The 25,198-nt window shown below is 39.1% G+C and overlaps 1 protein-coding gene across 1 annotated transcript in view; it reads right to left on the minus strand.

Moving 5' to 3' along the window:
* Positions 1-25,198, minus strand: part of b4galt2 (UDP-Gal:betaGlcNAc beta 1,4- galactosyltransferase, polypeptide 2) — a 204,168-nt gene that overhangs the window by 15,179 nt on the left and 163,791 nt on the right. The window contains exons 6-7 of the mRNA XM_074688142.1: positions 23,126-23,248; positions 880-984 (exon numbers count right to left, since the gene is read on the minus strand). Coding sequence (XP_074544243.1) covers positions 880-984; positions 23,126-23,248 — 228 coding nt within the window. The remainder of the gene's footprint in view (positions 1-879; positions 985-23,125; positions 23,249-25,198) is intronic.

Below are 25,198 nucleotides of genomic sequence, written 5' to 3' on the forward strand. Positions count from 1 at the left end.
CTTCCCCCATCCAAGTCATCTCACTTTGATTTTCTTAAAAATGACACGAAAACCACGATTGCTTCAAAAACAGAGCAGCTGATGATCTGGTTCACTTCTATTCCACGGTCCATGATGAGTTTTGGGGTATGAACAAAAGTTTGCTGTGATGCACTGACGTTACTGCTGGTGCAGACTTTTTCATGAACCCCATTAAAATGAGAAGGCAACTTTTTTAAATTCAGCAAATACAAAATGTTCTCTACCTCTTTTTTTTTTTTTGCAAATGATATGACAAGATCTAAACAAGGCAAAGATTAAAGAAAAACATTATTTCATTCTTCAATATCTGATGACTGCCCCTACAAGAAGAGAACACCTTTAGTGTGTGGGTTTTCATCCAATACAACTCCTCTCTGGTTTTGTCTCATAAAACCAAAGTTACCCTCAAAGTTATTCTTCTATTATAGGACAAACAGCACTGAATGAGCACTGTGTGAGTGTAAAATAAGAAATTGCTATGAAAGAAAAAGAGAGGAGGCTTCTTGTGAAACCATTGCTGGTTTAAGATCACTTAAACATGTTATTTCAACAGAAGAGGACAAAAAATGACGCAGTAGGTGACAACTACTACTACTACAACTACTAGTCATGATGGAGCTCTTCGTCATTTATTGTACAAGTCGCTCATGTTCCAGTAAAAAACTTTGTAGTGAACAATAATCACAAGGTTTTGGTACTGATGGTGTTCCCTTAGTTTAGCCTAACATAACCATCAGTCTCTCATGCACAGATGGAAACATTGGATAGAAAGATCTGGACTGTGTAGCTATGAGACAAAAGCAGATCAATCGATTTAAATGTGAAGCAGCAGAACGAGTGCAGACAATGATGCAGTACCTCTGTGGGTTGGGCTCGTTGTGTTTGTCCCTCTCGTGTTTAATCATTCTGTAGCGGCCGATTCGAACGTCTGGCCTGGACACCTTCATCCCATTCAGGGTGATCCTGCAAAACACACAGATACAATATCTATTAGAGGGGGAGGAGGGACAGAGACAACAAGCAGAGACAAAGAGAAAAAGAGGGAGACAAGAGAAGAGAGGAAAAACAAACAAACAAGGAACTGAGGAGGGAGATAAGGAGAGGGTTCAGCATAAGGTTCAAACAAGAGATGAAGTAGAGCGGGAGATAATTAACATTTTCATTATCTCATAATAAGTTTTTCAAACAAGTGATTATTCATTCAACTTAAAATTTATAGAAAAACAGAAAATTGCCTGTTCTGAAAACTTCGGCTTCAGATAACATCATATACTGAAACAGGTAAAAAGTCTTTTATAATTAGAATTAAAAAAACACAAAGGTCTAAAGAAAAAAAACCCAATAAATCATGAAGTTGAGCAAAATTTAAAGAAAAAAAAAACATTCACTTGTGAGAAGCTGGAGCAAAATATGCTCGGGATAAATACATTTCAGTAATTATACATAATTGCAGACATGGATTTTAAAATAAAGCCCTAAAATCAAACAAACACACTCTGATGACTGCTTCATCCACACTTGGCTTAAACTTTCAGCAGCAGTTTTGCTTTCCTCTCCTTCGCATGTTTGCTCCTTTGTCCTACTTTTGCTTACCCCTCACTTAGAGTGAGATCTTACACACGACCCTTTGTGAAAGAGCTTTAAATTTGATGCACTTGTGAATTGTGGATGTGCATTGTGATTAAAAGACTAACCTTGCAACTTTGGTACCCTCCTTGAAATATGGGAGGAATTATTGGAGATACATTTTTGAAGCACACCCACAAATTTGTCTCATATGATAAAAGCAACTTGAAGGACAATGTATGAGATGTCGTCTACAGCTGTCGTATTGAATCATGGCAAAAAAGTAACTGAAAAGTAACCAAATAACACACAGCTTGTATAATATGCATTAGAAAACTTTTGTTACAACGTTGCAATTTCATTTACCAGACACTTTTGTCCAAAACAACTCACATTTGAGAGTATAAGTAACAGAGGCCAGGATTTAGATATAGGGGGGGACAACAATGAGAGCTGCACGCTACTGACATATAGTGCTAGGCTATTAGCTTCAAAAGTGGGGTTAATGAGCTGCTTTCCAAAATCAAGAACTATAACAAATGAAATATTTCATCCATGATTGTAAAAACCTAAATGAAAGTAAGGATTTATTTTATACTATGTAAACAGAAAATATTTGATTTGTTTACCAAAGTGTCATTGCCATAAGACCCCCGAGCCAGAATAACAGTGGTTTTGGTGGTGGCAGATTAATTAAGAAAACACAGGAACGTTATACTGATAAAACAAATTAAGTGTCTTGGGACTTTTTGTTTTGTTTTGTATATTTTTGTTTCTGGCCCATTGGTGTAATCCCCTTGACGGTCCCTGCTGGTTAATAAGTTTGGTAACTCCTGTGTGAGGCAATGCACACTTTGTTTAAAGGCATTTTTTTAAAATACTATCCCCAACAAAATACCGGCAACAACATAATCATCATCTTTAAGTGTGATGAAAGTGTAATGTTGCAGTAAGGATCTACGGAGGAAAGCGTGCAGTTACAATAGCTCATAAGTACGCATGGCTCCATGGAGACCTGTTCCCTGATCCCTTACAGTCCTTCTCTTGCGTTTGTTCATGTAATCTTGCAGAGTCCGATTTACAGCAAAAACACGGAAGAAAAGGGAAGTTTCAAGGTATTTATAAGTTAATAGTTATTTGTTGAATTCTATTTTGACAAAAATTAAAGTTATATCCTTAGAAGAAAAATTTGTGTTGGTAAACCTGATTTGACTCCATGAAATTAAATATTCATACCAAAAGACACTTATTAGACTTTTACTGCTGGCTAATGGTGTTTGATTGCACATTACATTCCTTTACCCTGGGCTCTCAGGGCTTTTTATAGTCGGTATAATTCCTCCAAACACAGCACATTGCGAACAGTGTTGCCCACAAACAAACACAGACCTCCTGGCTGTTACTGAGCGACCTCGGTGGAAAGAACAACTGGTCAGACAGAGAAACAAATTGTTCAACCTCGGGAGCTGTGAACTTCTCTGGCACCAGGTGGGGAAAAAGACAAGGATTTACAGTGTGTTTCAGTTTAAATAAAGCATGAGATCAGAACTTTGAGACAGAGTGGTAATGTTGTATTACCGCTGAGAGGCAATACAAGGGCAAATGCACACAGAGATTTATATCTAATGCAGCAACAAATGGAGTGCAGGCAACACAAACAGCAGATTTGTTCCACATAAAGCTCGGTTTAAACCTAGAGGTTGACAGAGGCATTGATATTCATACCTGCAGTGGAATAAAGGACTGTGTATGTGCGGTCTGAATGAGCAAGTTTTATTTGTCGCAACGCTCTGATTCATGCAGTCCTCCTGTCTTAAAGAGCATCCAAGCCTGATATTGGTCCTCAACAACTGCTCATGTTCTCGATACTCTGGGCGCCTCCTCTCTTGTCTCTAACTCATCACTTCCCCGCTCCTCACCTGGCTGCCTTCTTCTTCTCTTTACTCACTAACTTTCTGTAATTCCTACCTTTCATTTTTCTTATCTGCTAATTGCTCTCTCTGGTGTCTCCAGCTTTGGCTTTAAAAGGCTTTTAACCTTCAGCTATCAGTCACTAAGAATTTTATAATTCTTATTATGGCATAAAAAAACTCTCTTTAGATGCATCAACAGGATGTTTTCTGGCAGTAAAATCTTAAACACATGAGATAAAAATGAAAAAGTTAAAGGGTTTATGAACATTTAAATGTACTGCTGCTTTAGCAAACATGAAAATACGCTTTTAATCACACATTCATTAGCTTATGCCAAGGACTAGCTTCTATCCTTTTTAGTTAAAGAGAGATGTTTACAGTCATGTAATAGCTGTATCCTTGCATGTTAAGTATAGTTTGGAATTAATGCAAGAAAATATAGAGAACTTTGTTATATATACTTGAGTTGTCCAAAGAGAAATGTTTTCTTACTGAAAACCTTACTCAAAGCAAAAACCTCTTTATGCTAGCAACAATCACCTTACAGAGTTAAAAGCTTTAAAAAAATCTTGTTTACTCTCCTAAAACAGTGCCAATTGTTATTTTTTTATTTTTATATTTTGCTCAATACAAACACAAGTTTAAGTACAGTCTCTGAAAGTTTCTGTTTTAGAGACTGAAGCTGTATTTTGATGGGTTGAGGTTAGCTTTCTCTCTCTTTTTCTTTTGTTTATGCCAGCCAAACCAATCACCTCTTCAGTTATGAACAAAACCCAAAAGCATCAACATTTTATTCGTTTTTAGCAGGTAAGCAACTAAGCACATACCCCAGAATATCAAACTATAGCTCTCAGGTGTAGTCGTCTCAGACACAAGGCTAATCCTGCCTACTACTATGCTATACAAAAAGCTAACTGCTTAGTAGCTGTAGCTCCATAATTACAGCAGAGATATCTCAATTTCTTTGAATAGCTCTAAAGAGAAAGGGAATAAGTTAAAAGCTAACCCTCTAATCTGTAAGTCAAGAGTTGATTGTAGGCTAGATGTACTCTTCAGCCATGCTAACTACCTCTGATTCAAGCATTGGCACTGAGCTAGGCTGCATCAGTTAATTGGTCTGACTCTTCCACCACAGTCATTTCTTCTCTGTTCATTGTCCTCCACCTCTTTTCAAGTCTTACTTTTTTCCCGACCCCATCTTAGCTTCTTCATCCTTTTTATCCAATCTTTTGGTCCTTTCCACACGGCTGGTTTCTTTCACTTCTTCCTCCTTACCTGTTTTTTTTTTTAATCTCTCAGCCTGTCCCTCTTTCCCCCTCCTTCCTTCTCAACCCACTTTTCTCTTCTCCTTTCCCTTTCATTTTTCTCCTCTAAACTTTTTATTCAGACCAGCAGAAATTTAAATAACCTAGGACCTTGCACCATGCCATCAAAGGCACATCATTCTGTAAGAGACGAAAACTCAAACTCCATCCAAACATCTCTTCCATGAATGAATTCAGTAGAAAAACCCAAATAAATAACCCATCTCTGGCTCTTTTTTCCTCACCCTCTCCAGTCGCGGTGACTTTGCTGACTTGGCACACATGCATCAATGATTGCCTTTGTCAGAGTGTGTCAGTAGGCACGCTATGAGCATGCATGCATCTGCATAATTTAGAGATTTATAATGGTGCAAATAATGTGAGTGAGAGTGAGAGCAAAGCTTCTCGCTCCTCTTCAACCTTTCAGAGGGAGCTAAGTAATACATTATGCACAGTGCTGCATCTTTAAAATAACTGCCTTTGCGCCCGTCGCTCTGCACAATGTGAGCGATTCCACTGAGGTACTTTCAGTTTCAATTAAGTAAAGAGTTGTCATGGGAGAATAAAAATTACTTTGTTTTGTTGTTTGCCATAAGAACTGTAAGTTATGGGTTGAGTTCATTCAGAGGAGGAATACTCCATTTAAGCAGTGAGAGCCATGGGTGTCAAACTTAAGAGTCAGGCCATTCTATAATGTCAAATTTGCTTACTTCTGAGATATCAACAAAAAATGAATTAATAAATAAATCAATAAAAAAGATCTGATGAACAAATTTAGATTCTATATATTCTGTATGTACTTTATATATCTTAGGAAACGTATCTCATACTGTTGTTACAACAAAAACCCTGAGATGTTTCGAGTAAGGGCCTGTGTCCACTAACAGCATTTTCATCATGGCCAACCCCCACTTACAAAATCAATGCAGAGATACTTTTCAGCATCCTAACTATTGTACTTATCAACTTTTAAGACACTCCTGCATTCATCAGTATCATCTCTATCATCAACCAATCAAAACTGAGAGGGAGTAGGACTTCTGATACATGATACACTGTTTCTTATCAGTTATCTTTAAATTTCCATGGAGAATATATCTAAATAAAAACAGATATGTAACATAAAAAAACATTTCAAAACTAACTTAATGTTGACAGATTACAGACTTAAAGGAAGAAAAGTGCAATGATCAACTTCCACTTCCTCATCATGCAAGGTCAAATTCAGTGTTAAAGGGCTTAACAATTGAGACTGTGGGTGTGGAAACAGGCCCCAATAACTTACTAGTGAAAAGTAGCACATACCGGCAGAGCTGATATGTCGACCACAAAGCCTCTGGATTTGTGAGCATCCTCAAAAAATGTGGCTATTTTCTATTATATAAGACAGTAATGAAGACTTTAATGGGGTACACTTTGTTTTTTAATCAACTATATCTCTAAAAATTAAGTCATTTGTGTTTACACACTTTCAAAAAAGTGTTGTTATGTAGTTTGTGAACAAAGTGAAGTTAAAGCAAAACACTCACCGTACATGGTAGAGATGCGACAGAACTGAAAGAAGCGTGAACTAAATCCATTAGCCTCCAAACTTTGTACTCATGTGTCCTCTGGATGTATAGCAAAGTAGCTATCTGCTAAAGTTGTTGGCCTTTACCAATTTAAAAAGAGATTATGAGTTGGAGATAATTGTTGTGCTGCACCTCAGTTCTCATAACAAGTAAATGAATCTGAGTTGAGCCATTTGTTCTTGTGCTTATTATAAAGCAAACTGAATTTATCAAAATATTAGCACAGATTGAGGAGGAGGCTTTATTAGAATGGATGAGCCAGTGTGTCTGAACGTCTCTTTTTTGTTTGTTATTATAAATTTCATTATACGTCTTAATAGATTTCTTTCAGTCCTTCTGAGCTTCAGGGCGACTCAGACATAGACACAAGCATACACAAATAAAGTTATAGCGACACCATAAATGCGTCATTTGTTTGAGGAAGGAAATGAGTGACAGAAAATATCTCAAGTCAGCCCATGGACTTCTTTTGGGTGTTTTATAAGTTGTACTTCTTGAAGGTGATGGTTAAGGTGTAGTTGTTAAAGATGCCAGATGCCTCAGTCTGAGCAATTATCCATGTTACATCTCAACAAAGCATCTTTGAAATATGTTTTAAAGTCTGTCGCCTCTGCTGTTAATGTTCCTTCAAAAGTGCTCTTTATGATTCTGCCTGAGGGCGTGCCTGCTCTGTCACTATGAACCTTGCATGATGATTAAAAGCTGTATCATAGCCATTGTTAACAGAGCAAACACACAAAGATTCAAGGCAAAAAGGCTCTTCTTATTCCACACAGCACAAATGAATACATTTGAACACTGCTGAATAAATGAAGCTCAGGGTTGTGTTAGTTTCTGTGCAAAAACAGGAAAAGTGAGAAAAAAATAAAACCCTGAAAGAAACATTTGTACGACTGTGACCTTGTGTGTGAAGCTGTATGCACATGTGTGTTATAACAAACTGTCTGGGAACCAATCAATTCCTCTCAAGTAGAGCACAACTGTGTCCTTGACTAGAAAAACTTCAACAGGAGCACTGACACACACACACCAACACACACTCCAACAACACATCATTGCAGTCATTATTTTCCACCACTGTGACAGGCAGTAGGCAGTAAGACAGCGTGACAGAGTTGTGTGAATATTATGTAAGAGACGGGACACGGAGGATGCAGTGGAGCTGCAGGATGGAAAGCTTCAGCGTCCCCCCTGTGTGATGTATATAATCCAGAGACGACACATTTGACAGCCACCTCCGCTGAATCACAGCAGGTGGGTGGCTGCTGTGAAATCCCCAGCTGTGTGAGGCCCCTTTGAGCATTTTTTGACTTTTTCTGAGGAAAAAAAAAACACTAGGAGCAGTGGGATAACACAAAATGAGACAAAATTAGATGATTGTGTCAGGATGAAAGAAAAACGCCACTGGTTTTAAGATGATTTTTTTTAGCCTTTTGGGTCTTACCTAACATTTAGCACATCAAATGAAATACTGCCACCCACCTAAAACTAAAAAAGAAAAGCTTAACAACAGAAATAAAATAATCACAGTGTTATCACATACACAAGGATAAATTGGGCAAATATTTGGTAACAACAACCCAGTATTTAGGCCACGCCACTTTGATAACTGGGAGTGGAACTTCTTATCCCCTGTCCAGACAAAACTCCCTCCAAAACTATAGCTCACACAGAGTTTCTTCGACTAAAGTGACGTCTTCATTTCCTTAACTCTCTCTGCCTCTGCTTGGAGTGAAAAAGATCTCTCAGAATTATTGATAGTTACATAAAATATGTATTCACCTGATTTGAAAACATGAATAAATCTTACTCAAAAATCCATCATCAATTAATTAGAGTTAATTTAGAGGGAAATAAAGTCTTTGAATACAAAACTGAACACTGCAAAAAAACTGAAATCTTAACAATTCTTTGTCTTGAATTCAGTAAAGAATTACTTTTTAGACTTTATGTGAGCCACATTCATTTGATCAGTACAGAAAAAAATGTCTTATTTCAAGCTGTTCGAGACAAAAATGAGGTCTGAATGGCTTGTAAGATATGAAAAAAAATCTGCCAATCGAAGAAGAGTAAAGTTACTTGTATTGGGAAATTATTCTGGTTTCAAGAATCTTTTAGCACATTTTTCTCATTCCATTAGCAGAATTTTTTTTACCAATTACAATCAATTCAGACCTAGTTTTTGTCTTTGAATAACTGGAAACTACATTTCTACATCCTACAGCAACTGGGTTGCTAGGCACTGCCCTTTTGGCTATGGCTGCCTTTTGCAGCAGCTCTCTCTTCTTTGTGCGAATCTTGTTATTTTTTTGTCTTTTTTTTTCGTAATCTTTGTATTTGGAGTGGATCATTTGTATAGCTCATTTTTGGTCATGGGCACCAAACTTTTTTGTGGCTTCAGCGATATTTTTACTACTTTTTCTCCTGTGTTTGTCTGGAGATCCTACATGTAACCATGGCTGCATTGTTTACATGTAAACTCAGCTGTTAGCAGCCTGTAGCATGTTACTGCTAACTGGTGTACAGCCTGATGTCTTCCCACAAAGTGAGGAGAAGGAGACGAGGACGACATGCTGGTTCTCAGGTGTGAGCTAAGAAGTGACATTTGACCTGTCCTTCCATCCATCGTTATTGCGAATGTAAGATTTATCTCCAATAAGATGGACGAGCTAGCTGTGCTAACCCAGCAATAGAGGGAATACCAGAGGGTAGAGTAGCATCATGCTATTCACAGACAAGGCTAACGGAGCTAACATCAGACACCAACGTCACGTTGGAAGAGCTTCACCTGCTGTGAGCAGACAGGATCCAGGAGACAGAGATGGAGCATGACTGAAGAAGCTCAGCCCTGGACCCTGTGGAGGTGGAGGCTGGCTGAGCTGGAGAACGATGGACAAGCTGTCATCATCTATTTTCTTGTGTACCATTTGCACTTTCTATACACTTTCTTACTTTTGTTTTCTTGATTGCTGCTGTGACTTCAATTTTTGTTGTACTTGTTCCAATGAAAATAAAGTTCTATTCTATCTTATTCTTTTCTATTTTCTGGACTGGTCAGGTGAATGTGGCTCATATCAAGTATGATAAGACAACTTTTACTTAAACAAGATAAAAACTCTTGATAAGATTTCAGTTTTTTGCAGTGAATATACAAATCATGGTTGTGATTCCAAACTGTATCAAAAAGGTTTGAGGCTTTTCCTCTGCTGTGAATCATGTCCTCATTACGAAATGTTTGAGCATTAACAGGATCTCTCGAAGAAGGCCACTTTGAACAACATAAGTTAGTAACATAAATACTGAGGTGACATTTTTCATTATAGCTCTGTTTGTTTTTTCACACATTGATGATTTATCAGAGACTGATTCTGACATCTTTGATTTACTACAGCAAACAACACCACAGACTGAACTCAGAAATAACAGACTGCTAAGAGCTGATACTGTTTTTTGTTGTCGTGCCTCTTCTGAAGCAGGTAAAGCACAACTCTACACAGTTATTATTGACTGAGAAAAGTGAGTCATCAGAAGAGTTTTCCTTTCTGCGGAACATAGTAGAAAGTTATAAACACTGCAGGAAGCACGCCAAAGAGCAGACTGTCGAGTAAAGTGAAGTGGTTTTAGCTTCATTTCTTACTCTTGCTCTGGTTCCAACTTACCAGAGCTGTAATAATGTTGAGTTATGACAAAAGTGGAAAGTTATTTCTAGGGAATAAGTTGTCAGGACCATAAACAGAGTGACAGATTCCTGAAAACAAAGTCAAAACATTTAAGGCTCCCTCTGGAGGGTGGCTGCAGTTTGAGTTACAAACCCCGCCTCCTCAGTGTAAACAGATGGGACATGCCTCAAACATGCAATTTCAAATTCACATTGAATACATTTCTCTCAAACGCTGTTTCTGTCACTATAGTTGGTTCTAATTATAAGGAATTAAATCAGAGAGCTTGTTTATCTGAGAAGTTAGCGTTTAGTTATTTCAAGCTGAAAGTAGAGTATCACGCCATAAGTGACAGCGGCGTTGACAATGCAGCTCCTGCAGTGCTGTGTGTACCCTGTCAGCAGAGAAAGGGAGGAACAGTGAGTGGTGATGCTACTGAATAAATTCTCACACAGGAGTCAGAAACTTTCCATTGAGTGCTTCATGTCAACACATGAACCTGTTACACTGAAGACCTGAGGAAACATTGCTCCTATTGTTCTATGGCCATGAAAAAACATACTTTGACTTTAAATCCTGGACTTTAAACATCCATGAGGTCATCTAAGCCAATACAGGGTGAGCATAAAACTTTACATTTTAGCTGTATATGATATTTTCCATTTGAGGTGTTATTCTGCTAATACATGGAATAAAAGTTTCTCTTTAAAAGCCGCTGCAGAGTGACTCCAGGAGTGAATCCATAGCACATTATCTTCTACTGAACCAACAGAGGCTCAGAGTCTCTTTGTAAAGCTGCTCACTTTGTGGAGTAGAGTGCACCGTCCAGTTCTTATCTCTCCTTTCTACAACATCTTCCTGCTAATATGATCCTCCATGAATAGTTTCATCTGCAGCCTGAGGCAGCGGGCTGTGTGTGTGAGAGCATTAAAGAACATTAGAGAAGCAGTTTGGACAGGGGTGTGGACACACACACACACTGGCAGAGCAGAGGTCTATTTGATTGGATTAATCAGGAATTTCTCCAGCTCTCCCCTTTTATTCCCACCAGTGGAGTTAATTGCATTAGAGCAATGGAGTGAAGGGTAACTGGGAGCTAAGTCTGATGTCCTGCCTCACTTTTGTCTGCCTGAAGAAATGAGACAGGAGAGGACAATGAGGAAGGGAACGAGGAGGAGGAGGAGTGGGTGGAGATGATGATGGCGTTTTCAGGGCTGGGAGATGCACAACACAGAGAATGTAATGGAAAAGAAAATAGGTGTGGGTGCAAACAGGAGACGAAAAGAAGAGATGAGATTTGATCTCTGCAAGAAAACATCTGGGTGCTTCATGTTGAAAACTTTCTTATACTTTATATGCCCAGCTAAAATAAAATCCTCTTATGTCTTAAAGCTGACTTTTGTATTGTTAAGTAAATAAATATGCACTTCAAAATCAGCAAATTTGATTGCTAAGAAAGCTATTTTACACCGCAAAAAACTGAAACCTTATCAAAGGTTTTTATCTTATTTTAAGTAAAAATTGTCATATTATACTTGATATGAGCCACATTTAATGTATTAGTCCAGAAAAAATGTCTTGTTTCAAGACAAAAATGAGGTCTGAATTGCTCGTAACAAGTGAAAACAAATCTACCAATGTAACAAGAGAAAAGTTACTTGTGTTAAGACATTATTCTAGTTTCAAGCAAGTTTTATAGCAAATTTTTCCATTGCTATTGGCAGTTTTTTTTACTTGTTACAGCAACTCAGACCTAAATTTTGTCTTTCAGGTGAATGCTGCTCATGTTAAGTCTAAAAAGACATTTTCTACAGAGAATAAGACATAAACACTTGATGGGCTTTCAGTTTTTTTCCACAGTAAAGAAACTCAGCTCTCTGGAGGGTTCATTCATTTATTCTTTCATTTATTTTCTTCTGCTTATCCTGTCCATACTTGTGGGTGGCTGGAGCCTATTTCCAGGCGGGGTACACCCTGGACTTGTCGCCAGTCAATCACAGGGCTGACACAGAGACACAGAGACAGACAATCTTTCATGCACACACTCACACCTACAGGTAATTTAGAATGACCAGTCAACCTATTTAGCGTGTTTTTGGACTGTGGGAGGAAGTCAAAGTACCTGGAGAGAACCCACACATGCATGGGAAGAACATGAAAACTCTGCATAGCTTTTATAAAGATTAAAAAATCCTGTCCATAGGATTTGGATCAAGGAAAACGTTTAAGTTAGAGTAATTTTGTGTAGTTTCTTTTATTGTCTGTTTGAACATCTATAAATCAACCCCCACCCCCATCCTTAAGGCTCTCTGTTTTGATGTAGTACATAAAAAACATCATCCAGGGTTGTACCTCTCATGTTCTGCAGCAAAAAGGTGAATTAGCTGATGTTCAGCCTGTTTCTGCTTTGCTGCTTCCTCGCGTGTGGATTTCCTGCCCCAGCAGCTGCTGACTGTGTATTTTTTTCCATTGACCATACCTTCCACTCAATGCTTCATTTCTTTTTGCCTCCCTCTGTTCATATTCCTTCCACTCCTCTCTCCACTCCCTGCCCTTTCCTCTTATTTCCCACCTGAGCATCTTCCACTTTCCTTTCCTGACTCCTCCAGCCTGTTTCTATAAGTGTATCCCTCATTATGGTGCCCTTTGGTGCAATTTGACACAGAGGGGGAAGAAGAAGTGGGGGAGCTGAATGTATCCAGTTTGAAAACCGCGGAAAATATCTAACCCTTACCTGGGAGGTTACACAGAATGGAAGGAGGGCACATTTTGGAGCTGTGGGTGGGTTTCATTCAGGATGGTTATAGGAGAAATGTAAGGGCCCCAAAGAGCCTCTATGTGTGATCTTTTTCTACACACACATGGTCTAAGAATAGACTCGGCTTTTGATTGAACAGACAGACACTAAAAAAATTAAAGGAGCTATTTGTGCTAAACAGGTGAGGATAAAAAACACATTTTATTACACTGGCATATAAATCAAACATTAAAGAGGGGGCCATGTGCTTATCCTTTTGGAGGTGGTCCCTCTGCTGCATTAGTAGTAACTTAACATAATTTACAGCTCTAAATTATCTCTTTGTTTCTCACACTGGTGTTTTAGAAAAACATTATTTTAGCCTTTCTCTGAAACTCCCCATTTGTTGCTGTCTCTTTAAATCTCCCTACTCCACAAACCCCCCTTCCTCTGATTGGCCAGCTCTCTGAAGGTGTGTTTGAGGCCCAATCGGGTTAGGAGATCCTCATGTGATGACCTCATCATTTCAGCAAGTCTCACAAAGATCTCATGAAGATCTTGCAAAGATTTCATACAATTTGTTTTAAACAGACTTTTCTTAGCAGTTTTCAGACAGAGTCAGGGATTCAATGTAGCAGAGTGAAAATGTGCAAACATTTCACATGGACATCTGGCATCGTCACTTGATTTTCAAGTTTAAGACATTAGGAAGCACACAGTCAGCTCTCAGGTTTGAAAACAGCGGAGATTTGAAAAACACTGGTTATTGCTGTTTCATCAATTTAAAGGGACCTCTTTGGTATTAAATAGGTGGCCTTTGACCTTTTGACCCCTGGCTTCTTGGTTGTGCCTAAGTCAGATAAAAAAAAACATGCATACACAGACATTTGCAAACTCATTTAAGCTTGTACAACAAAAATGTCTGTCATGTGACCTGGAGCTGTTGGTTTGATAAAATGAAAGCATGTTAGAAACATGTCCCGCAGCCAAATCCTTTACGAATGAAGAGTAAGACTCTTAGAATCAATACTGTAAACCAGAGGTAGCCAGAAGAGATGTCAGAGCACCGGAGTGAAATGATCAAATTTTCAATTTCTTGGCCTCAACATGCTGTCCACTGTGTTTTCAATCAGCGTGAGCTGGCAAAAAGCTTTTACAAGGCTTGGACACATTTTCAGACTCTGGCTTGGATGGAGAGTGATACCTCTCTGAGGATTCCTGAGAGGGTGGAGGATTATTCTGGTGATGCTGCTGATTCGTGAATCAAAATTCAGGTCAGCGTCAATAACAAGTCCTGGCTTCTTGACTTGGTCAGTGGTCTGGTGGTTTGGGAATCACTGTGTCTCAGCCTTTTCACCTTGCACTAATATTTTAGAACAACAGCGCAGCAAAGGAGAACCGACCTTGAAGACCTTCACAACATTTTTTAAGCTTGCAGAATAAGCAAAGCTGGTGTTAAGATATTCATTTGAAACTGGCTCTGCTGCTCTCCTCCATCTCTTCTTCTTTAACTTCAGATCGATCCTCCTCCGATATGGTGTGACATTTTTGCAGTTCTCAAACATGGCAGTGAGTGTAAAGACAACTGTTCCCTGAGCTAGAAGTATTGAAGCCAGAATTTCACCACAAACACACCGTTACAGCCAGCCAATGGCGTTCTCCATATTTGATTGTTATCTGAATCCACACTCAATCAGACATGTTTTCCATGAAATCTCACATTGTGCTGCATATGAACGCATGCTTAGCTGGTACAACTTGATGCCATGAACACAGACAGAGACATAGAAGACTTTTCCACAACCAGGAAGAGTGACTGAACTCATCAAAGTCCCAGCACTCTATCTTGACTCCCACAGCGTTTGACAGGCCTTCACAGAGACATGTACAGTCCTCGCTCTGCGGTGGCTGCATGTGCACAAGACTCTGGCTTAGGCTCTGTTGAAAGCCACAACGGGGAGGTTTCGAGGGAAAAGAGGAGCGGGGTGAGGAAGACACTGAGCGAGCACAGAGAGGCCGCTCTGTCATAGAAGCCTCATGGGATAGGTACGATCTTTGCCTCAGGCTTCCACTGCCTGTTCAGGGTGAGTGTAAAACCATCCTCTCTCAGTAATACCCACCAACTTTTTTGGACAGAAGGTGGGAGGGGGCAAGTGGCAGTTGCAGTTGTGTAAGTGGCATGTGTCCTCCCTGCCACAGGCTCAGGCCACACTGAGCAGCACAGACAGTTCGTCCCCTCAGGGGCCGGCGTAACACTAGCAGGACCAATTTCAGGCAGTGCCGCGGTCTGCGGCATCAAAACCAGCATAAAAAGGGAAACTGCTGGAGGGGAAGAGGGAGAGGGCGATAAGAAACAAGACGTGGAGACTTAGAGGGGGAAGAGGAGAGGAGGAAAAGAGTAAGGGAGGGGGGAGTAAAGAGCAGAATAACCATTAAGTTGATTTTTACAGAGCGAGCAGATGGAGGGTCAGTGTTGCATTCAAGGACACTGACTGGACGCCAAGCTGAGTGACAGCTCAGCTGCAGCCTATGAACTTTGGTAACAGCAGAGAGAACGCCACACTCTCTGAAACATACCATCCTTTCAACTCTCCATCTCTGTGTTGTTCTCTGTAACAGATTAACTGAGAGTACTGCGATGGCAAGACAGCTAGCTTGTTAGTTCATTTAGCTGGGGAAAAACATACACAGTAGTTATTACTAAGACTATTTGAACTTCAGGGCCTGTATGCACGTTTAGTCATTAAACAAACAAGACCATTCGTCCTAAAGTTCTGTTATGGGACAGCCTGTTTGGCTGCAGAGTTAGCGGCATGCACGACAGCAAATAATCAGCCAGTAAACTAATTTCACCATGAAAGAGACGCGGGTGCAGATTATGTCATAATTAAGGGGAACCTCCTGGAAAACCCCATCAAACAAATTCAAACAGAGCATGCCCACCACTTATAAACAGAGGTTAACCTGGCAAGCTGTAACGGTGAGCCGTTATCTGAGAGTCAATCAGGTAAACAAAGAGAAAGAGAAAGTTTGTTGATCATGAACAGCGTTTTGAGCGCACAGTAGAAAACCTCAATAATAAAATCTGTAATATGAAAGCTGCTTTGCAAAACAAGCACTGCACCAATGCCCCAGTACCTTAATGAATAACTTTTAAAGCAGTTTGTGAGCTCCAACATTTCACCACTCACATCTTGGAAGGACTTGTAAAACTGAGTAAGCCTCAACAGTTTAAGACTTCGATTTTCTCTCTTATCTCATCTGTTCAATAAAGAAATGTGTTTCCTAAATCTAAAGTTGCTGTATGGCTACACATTGCCAGCTTTCCAAAGGACTGTCCACTGTTTTTGCATAATTGGTCTCAAACGGTAACGCATCACGTGATGTCCACCTTTTAACAGCCGAACAGGCGCTGTTATCCTGACATTAACACCTGTAATGGTGGGGTCATTTTGGGCTGTCAACCTGGCTCCTGCATACCACTAATCTATTTTTTTTTACAACTCAGTTTAAAAAAATCAAAATCAAACACTCTGTCCTGTGTAGCTTTCTTAAGGAAGAATGAAACCTGCAGTCACGCAAAACACAAAACTAGCCTTACTTGTTTTCTTCAGAAAAGCTAAATGCTAATACTGGAAGAACTGGAAAAATATGGCACTGGGCACAAGGTGACTTTGCTGTCAATGTTCCCACCTGTTGCTGTGTTTTTTAACCTATCCAAAAATGAGCATTTTTTAATTCAAATGTTATGTGGTTGTAAATAACAACAACAGAGGCGCTAGTGGAGGAGAGAGCAAGCAAAATGTTAGCAAACAGTGTTTTGCCAAGTTTGGTTCCTAATCCTGCTTGTTCAAGAGGAAGTTACACCAACGAGGATTTAAGATTAGTATCAATTTTAATATTCAGAATAAAAAAATGCAACAAAATAGAATTAGTAGAAGCAGATTAAATCAAAATATCAGAAGTAGGGATGTGCTGATCAGCTTTTCTAGCCCCAAATGCTTTGTCCAATACTTGTATTTTTCTGAAAAATAAACTTTACCGTTATTACTCCATCACAATTAAAAGTTGCATGTATTGACTCAGGTCCCATAAATTGTGATTGAGATCAGAAGATCTCAGAAGAACAGAAGATCTGTCGTCTCATCTCAGAGTATGAATATGGTTTCAGCCACAATGCTGATGTTTAGTAACTGCTGTCATCTGAACTAAAAATGGTATTTTACAAAAACTTATGAAACCAAAATGTAAAAATCACATCTAACATGGACACAGAGTTAACATTCACAGCTTTTGTTCTGAGTAACCTGTGTTTCTTAGATTAAACGACAGAAAAGATGCAAACTAAGTCTTTCATTCATTTTTCTTTAGAGAAAGGAAGAAAGTTGAGTTTATTGACACCGTACAAAAACAGGTCCCAAGCTGTGAATATTCATGGATTACATGAGGTCCTCGTTGATGTTTTCTGTGCATGACCAAAAGCAAGGCATAAAAGCTTTTTGACTCACCACTTGATGATGAGTGAAAACCAAAACACTGATGTCACCAAAAGTCTTACACCAGTAACTCATGTTCTGAGCACACAGAACCCCATTCAGTGAACATAATTTCTCAATTTCACTTTGAAAACTTTTTAAGCCAAATCTTAAAAAAGAAAAGTGGATAGGAGAATATTTTGCCAGCTTCAATCTCCTCAACACACACAAACATTTCTGTCCATACACCCTTTCTCCTTTCAACAGCGTGTTCGTGTGGGCTTTCAAGGGCATTTCCTCTTTGATTGCTCAGTGAAAGACTTAAAAACCACATCAGTACTGACATGCCAAGGTGACTGGAGGGAGGGGCTGAGAGCCTCAGAGACAAAACCTTCGCACTCGCCTTTATTGGCTTATTTCAGCCGATGTCTCGTTCATTAAATAGTTATGGGTCTGACTCTTGCTGAAACAACAAACAGAATGGCAGAGGAAAAAGACAAGAAAGATGATCACAATCCAAACTGAATTCTCTTTCTACCAACACATCAAGTTGAAGTAAAACCGTGTTGACTGTAAATCCCTTTATGTTTCGATACTTCCATACCTGGTGTTAATCCACAGCAGGAAATACACCAAGATTTTGGAAAAGCCTTACAAGCTGATGGTTTGTCTCTTGATTTACTATCAAAATCATGATGAACATTTGCCTTTGGCCTACAACATCAACACCTGGAATCAGTTTGGAGAAATTCATACAGAACATTTTGCAGAGGAGTTCAGCAGCGGCTGATTCATGTTGAAAAGACTTTGTCCACAAATTTCCCAAACAACTGCTCAAACATTTCTTTCCAAATTATCTATGTAGGTTGCAGATGCACAGCATAGTTTACTGTTCGTACAGAGGATGTTGCAAATAAAAAGTCAAACTTCCCCTTCCTCAAACTATGCTTTAACTTGAGATAGTGATATTCTGCATTTCCTATGACTGCAGAAATGTCCCAGTGTCTTCAGGCCAAGAGAAGATGGTAAAATGTATTGTGGTCAATTGAAGCCACAGACCAATGAGTTCCCTTTAATGACCCCTTGCTAATGTCTTATGCATTACATTTAAAATGCAGCCTTGGTTCATAAATGTCAGTTACAGAGCAGCAATGTTAATGTAAGGTTTAATAACTTGAGCTGAATGACTTAAGCAGCTGCATTCTCCTGTTTATAACACTTGTATGTAAGGCTGTAATTGCCAAACTTCTCGTTGGGTTATGCCGGGGCTGCAGGGTGATAATATTACTTGTGCTATAGCTGAGGTACATTTCAGCATGATGATAAACGAATGTTTTTATCGCAACAAACAGAACTAAAAGCAAACACAGTGGATCTCACCGGGGGGACAAATTTCTTCCCCTGTTTCTTTTTCAAAGGTTTTTCAGTGGTTTTGTGTATTGTACAGCAGGGGTTTTCAAAGGCGATCACACTGTGGGTCCCACTTTCAGCAAAACTCCAGACAACTGCATCTCTTGCTGGTTCAGGAGTAATGATGTCTTTGGAAGAACAGTTTCCCGGGTGGAAACAACAATACAACCACAGACATATAGGGTGCTCCAAAGTGAGCTGCAGTTTATAAAACATTTTGTGTCTGATTTTGTTCACATTTGAAGCTTACTAATAATTTAGGAAGTTCCTGTTTGGCATAAATGTATAGACAACTATCACTGGACTACTTTCAGACAGAAGGAAACCTCAAAAGTTTCAATACTTTTAAGTTTTTTAATGCAAAGGAGTTGCAGATATTAAAGAATGTTTCATGTTTTTATTTGTTTCAACAGGAATTCAAATTCTGACTCACACAAATAAAAGGAAACTCAAAACTGATCTATTATTAAATAACAAAGAATATAATGGTGCATACTAGCAAATAATGAGTATGGCTAACATTAGCAGATTTAGCACCCCCAGCCTTAAGTTCTCCTTGCAAGTTGCTGGTACATGACCATAAGCCAGTTGGGTGATTTGTGCCAGTTTAACAAGACACAGTCATATCAGGGATGGAACGGTTCACAAAATCCATGGTACGGTTCCTATCACAGTTTTTGGTTTGGTTTGATGTACATTGTTGTTGTTTCCAACACCCCACATTACCATATGCCCTAATAATCAACTATGAACAGATTATTTTTAATCAATTATGTCATGTTTAGACATGAAAAACCTGAATGAATGGGTCTGCTTCCCATTTAGAACATCATTTAAGCTGGGTGAAACATTGCTAGTTTCAACATGTCAACTCCTCAGTAAGGAACGTCGTTATTGGCTGTCCCAGAAGTCACTAAAAGTCACTAAATGACATGCTGTTTGATTTGCTTCATAATCCATTTGCATCTTATTGTCGTGGACTCTGTGGAAGAGAGAAATAACATGGGAGAGACCGAAAGCAGGTAAAACAACATCATAAGTATGTTTAGAATTACAAATTAACTTTCTTCTGTCAATTCTTGTTTTTTTAATGTAAAAATATAAACCCTCCTCCTTTATCTGGGCTGGAGACCTGCAGAAGTGACCAATAATAAGACACACAGTTGCGTAATTTCATCTGCTGTGAGTGAGGAGGACTGTCTGTCTGTGTTTTGGATAGGGGAGGGACTCACACACTCAAAACACACTTCAACGTCAGACTTCAAGCTCCAGAAAAGTTGCAAAAATTGTCATCTTTAAAAAATCTCGCCAGAGGGGTCTGAAAAGTGATTACATCTAGCAAGAAAACCTCTAAGTTGGCAACACTCAGTTGCTGTTTTATCCTCCACTTTCTTACTGCCGTCATCAGAGCTTACATTGAAACTAAAGTGCTCCTAAACAGCAGAACAACACAACACCACAGGTACATCCTCTAACTCTGTCTTCCCTGCTCATCATGTAAACAGCACACACACTACCCCAATACTGTTGCGTGGTACTCCTTCACCTCGTGTTGGCATGCGTATAATTGGAAGCTATTTTTTTCATAAACCGTTCCATTCCTTAGCCATAGACAATTTTATCTCCACACATTAGATCAAAATACTGCCCAGCCACACAATACTACAAATTGCTATCCATCAGCTGTGCTTGTTTACATCCAGGTAGTAGGGCATTGTAGCAGTATGGCAGTCGCCACAGCTGGAGCTCATAGCAGAAGCTGGACTATAGCTTAGTTGATTTGTTTGGTCTGCATTTTTGCCTCTTTATGACCAAAAAGATAATAGTAATTAGTCTATTTAACATTATTTCATTATTAAGTGGCAAATTTTGGCCTTGAGCAATTTGGCCGATTCCCCAAAAAAGCTGTTTCTCAAGTGTCTGCTGCAGAAGCATTTTAGACGTGTACACGTCTATCAAAAAAAAAAAAAGATCTTAAAATAAAGATGTTTACAGCCTGGTTAAAAAAAAGAATGAAGTCAAAACAGCTTCTTTCTCTGTCTGGATATATGGTACAAGCTATAGGGCTGCTTTTGTTTTTATTACTTGTTTGTCGAGAAGATATCAAAGTCAGAGTTTTGAATATATAGAGACAGGGATGGCTGGGGACTTTGTTGATAGCTGTTAGCGAGGAGGCTAGAGTCTGCCGCTTTAGGAGGCTTCAAAAGACTGAAGTTAATGACATACAAGAAAAGTTTTTGTGATAATGGAACTGGGCACCAGCAACTCACAAAAAGTAAGGAAGGAGACTGAAGATGCTGGAGGATGGACTCAGTTCAGGGACATACTGAGCCAAAGCAACCACTCGATCAGCATCTTCAAATTAAAAGCAACAACGATGCCCAACCAAAGTCATTAAAATAAGTGACCATGAACCATCTTTAGAGGAAATTCAATTAGCCAGTTTCCTGGAACCGCCACATAATGCCTGGCAGTCGAGTGTGAAGTTAAGCCACATAAGATGGACTCATTTAACGGACAAAGAAATGAAAGCCTCAGTGAAACTTTTGCTCTGGGATTTTGGGAAAAATGAAGAAAGAGGAAAATCTGGTGCATGTTTGAGTTAGATTTTCACATCCAGTCCAAGGATGAAATGTTAGACTGTATGTATAGACGCTCTTCATTTGGGTACATGAAAACTGCAGAGCTCACTGTTTAACCAATTTACAGTCTTCCTCAGAAGACAAGGACTTCTACGATGTCTCCACACGTCAGCTCACATCTCAAAGAAGCTGAAATCTCCAGAAACTGGGGAGTAGAAAATATCCCTGGGGAAATCTAAAGCATCTAATGACCGACTGAAGCTATCATCCAATAAAAAAAAGTTAGAGGTTGAACTCTAACTGTCATCCTTGGGCACATAATTGCGCTCAAACACACACCATGACTCACATCCACACACGCACAACACGACTTCTGAGTAAACTACACATAGATCTCTTTTATCACATCCTGCAAGACACTGACAAACAACCGTAATCTCCTGAACACCGCTGACCGACACAGTCCATCCACAAAAACAGCAATTTGAGGAGCTGTTCTGTTTTTTTTTTTCTTCCTTTTGATGCTGTTACACTGAAAGGAGAAAGTGAATTTTCACAGTGAGAGCCCAGGACAGAAAAAGAAAGAAAAACAGACGAACAAAGAAGAGAGAGATTTAAGATGGAGGCTTGTCAAAGCCTGCTGTGTGTGTGTTTATAATCAGGACACGAGCCTGATTCGCTGAATGCAAATGTGACCAAATTCAGTGTTTCGTTTGAAGCCTATTTGGCACAGCAACTGACAGTTTCTTTAGCCATTAAAAGTTTTTGGCAAATGAAGTAAAAAAATCTGGTTTGTTCCCTCTTAAGCAGCATAGTTTTGAGGAAATATATAGAAACTGGTACCTGTTATAAATGTGAATTTATTGGTGGCTTCATTATTAAGTGATTTAACAAATTTCTAGTCCAAACAACCGTCCAAGTCCACAATAAATTGAAGTAATGGTGCAATAAGTGGTTCGAAGTATTCCAGCAGTATTAAGTCTTGTTTGTGTCTTCCTGTCAGACTAATATTCTTCTCTCCAGATTTGACTGCAGTTCTCTCTCACATGAATATTATTGGTGAGCTTGAGCGAGTCATTAAACCCCGACTGAAGTGCTTCTAAAGGTTAATTTATTTGCTAATCATTCCCCTTCTCTAAGCAATTACAATAAATCACCCACTCAGTGAGGAGCTTCAGTGGAACTTTCATTTGAAAGACTTGATTTCAGCAGCTTCTTTCACAGCAACAATCTGCAGTCAAGGCTGAAATATTGTATTTGTTTACACACGAGTGTGTAGGACTGTGTGCCGTGTGTGTTGTGTTGCAGTTGGAGGTCTGAGATGCATTTCTTTCAAATAGAACAAAGACATGACCCTGAAAGATGTTTTAATTCAGTAAGGACCACTCTACTCAAAGAGAATAAAAACGTGTGCCTGCAGTGAGATATTTGGTGGAATGACTCTGTTCCATGTGCATATGTGGGATGCCAAAGCCTGAGGAGGGGAGAGCACACTTCCCCTCTTGTTCATGCGCAGACATGAAAAGCCAAGGCAGGGAGAGCATCAGCAAAGCTTCCTGGACTACAGGACCAATCAGACACAGCATAAAAGGAGGGGCTTTGGTGGAGGTGGGTTGCACAGGTACAGCAGCAAGAGAAGGCACATCCAAGCAGTTTAAGTAGAAGCTTCATTTCACTATTTGTTGATTGGATGTTTAAATCTTGGCAGCTGAGGTCAGCTGATCAGATCTGTTGTTGAGCTGATCTTCACTTTTGTAACCTACCTCAACTAACAGTGAGCTTATTTTTTTCTGTTGGCTAGTTACAAAACAGTGATCTAAACTAAAGATTAAAATCCTGCTTTGAAAGGTACAATACTTAAACCAAACAAACCAGCAGCTCAGTTACCTGTTATAGATGTCGTCATCTTCTCCTCCCCAGCCCCAGTACTCATTTGGGAAGCCATTGATCTTCAGAAACTGCTTTTTACTAAGGCCTGAAACTCCTCCAAAGTATCCTGCATATGGCAGCCTGCAGGAGACAAGAGAGAGCTGAATTGAATTGAACTGAATTGAAAAATTTTATCCCCAAGGGGCAATCAAGGTACATAGAGCAGTCAACAATGAGAACAGACAGCACAACAGACAGACCATACTGCACATCCAACTCAAAGTCTACTGTTTAAAATGCTAAAACCCTTTGAGAAAAATTACTCCGATGATAAAAAAAAACAATAAAAAATGTTAAAGTGTGTGAGGTTGGGATGGGTACCGAATTTATTATTTTATAGACACCAACCAAATTCTGTCAAAGTACCGGGTACTGATCATAGACTGTATAAAACATGGACGTAGTCTCGCCGACGTCACCCGTCTGTTTCTGAAACAGAAAATGAAGCACATTGGCTATAGCGGCCATATTGGTAGTGGCAAGGGCTTCACCTACAGCCATAGAGCGTCTGTCGGTCACGTGACCCTCAGCTGTGCCTCTCATTGGGGGAGCTCCTGATCTTAATTTCCTCTGAATGGCCAGGTTAGAAAAAATTCACCCCACGTAAAGTGGTTGCTGGTAGTAAAATTAGCGCCTCCCACAGGAAACATTTTTTGAACCAGGCTGTAAATAGGTTAATTTCTGCTCTGAAAAAGTCTTTTTCTAGCTTGGTGTGTATGTGACTTCTGGTACTTCCGGAGCCAGCCTCAAACGAACACTCGAGAAGCAGCAGATTTTAGCACTTCTGCATTGTCTCATATTCTTAGACCAGAGGTTACCGCTTGGTACTAATTCATGTAAAATAAAAAGGTACCATGTTTAGGTACCTAAATGCATCCTTGTGACTGTGAGAGAGTGGAAGGGGAGGCAATTTTCCATGCTGAACATGAACACAGCATTGCAAGGTTATATTGAAGAATAAATATGTCAAATTGGAAAAAAAAATACTAAAAGAATTGACTTTTTTTTTTTTTTTTTTTTTCACCACATAAACAAAAAAAACACACCAGAAATTGGAACCGTTGAGTACCAATACCAATTGCCAGATACTGGAGATCAGTACCGTATTGTTTCAATTGTTAAAGGTACCCATCCCTAGTGTGATGGCAAGATGCAGTAAGTTCAGGTAGGTGGAATTATGAGAAAGGAAGAAAGTTTATAAAGAAAACTGAAGCAATTATATAACAATAATGTGGCATGTTATGTTACAGCAAGATAAATGAAGGAAAGGTTCACATATTGGCATCATTGGTTCTTTAACTTCGGAGAAAATTTAACAAACGCCTTTGTGGTACTAAGACAAAAAAGACAAAAACATTCACAGTTTTTGATACTGATCACAACAAAACAAAACAAGCAAACAAAAAGCAAGTTAAAAATCACTTATATAATAACATTTGTCGAGCTCAAGAGAAACGCAAGGAAATCAGTTTATTAAAAACATGAGCTAAATGTATCAAGCGTAGCACCTTGTTTGTTTTCAGATGAACATAATGCTAAAATCAATATTAGTTAGAGCCAATTCAACACAAATATAAAAGCAACAGAGGGAAGATAGTTTACTCAAGCTGACTGAAAGAAAATCAAAAATCTTGGTATTAATGTGTGACAATGTGTTTAGCAGACATTTACCCCTTCAGGTCTGAGCCATAAAATCATTCACACATGACGGTATCACACCTGAAAACTTGTTAAAAATCATAAAATTCAAGTCCCTGCAGTCATTCAGTAAAGGTCAAATGTGTGAGTTACCATTATTATATTGAAGATGACTGATGCTTTTCAGATTCTGAAGTATGCTTTGTTCTGTGCTTGTTCCAGTAATTATAAAATTTGCATAAATGCTTAAAGTTTTGATACTGAAGTAATCATCCCCACACATTCAAAGGTTTCATCCCAATTGACTCATCTGCAAAAAGTGAACTCACAATGATTTCTCTGCCTCTCCATCAGTTATCCACTCAGATAGTAATGTCAGAGTGTGTTAACAGG

The sequence above is a fragment of the Halichoeres trimaculatus genome, unplaced genomic scaffold, assembly GCF_033239565.1.
Source record: "Halichoeres trimaculatus isolate MK-OKI-2021-1 unplaced genomic scaffold, fHalTri1.1 fHalTri1_scaffold_15, whole genome shotgun sequence".
NCBI lineage: Eukaryota > Metazoa > Chordata > Actinopteri > Labriformes > Labridae > Halichoeres > Halichoeres trimaculatus.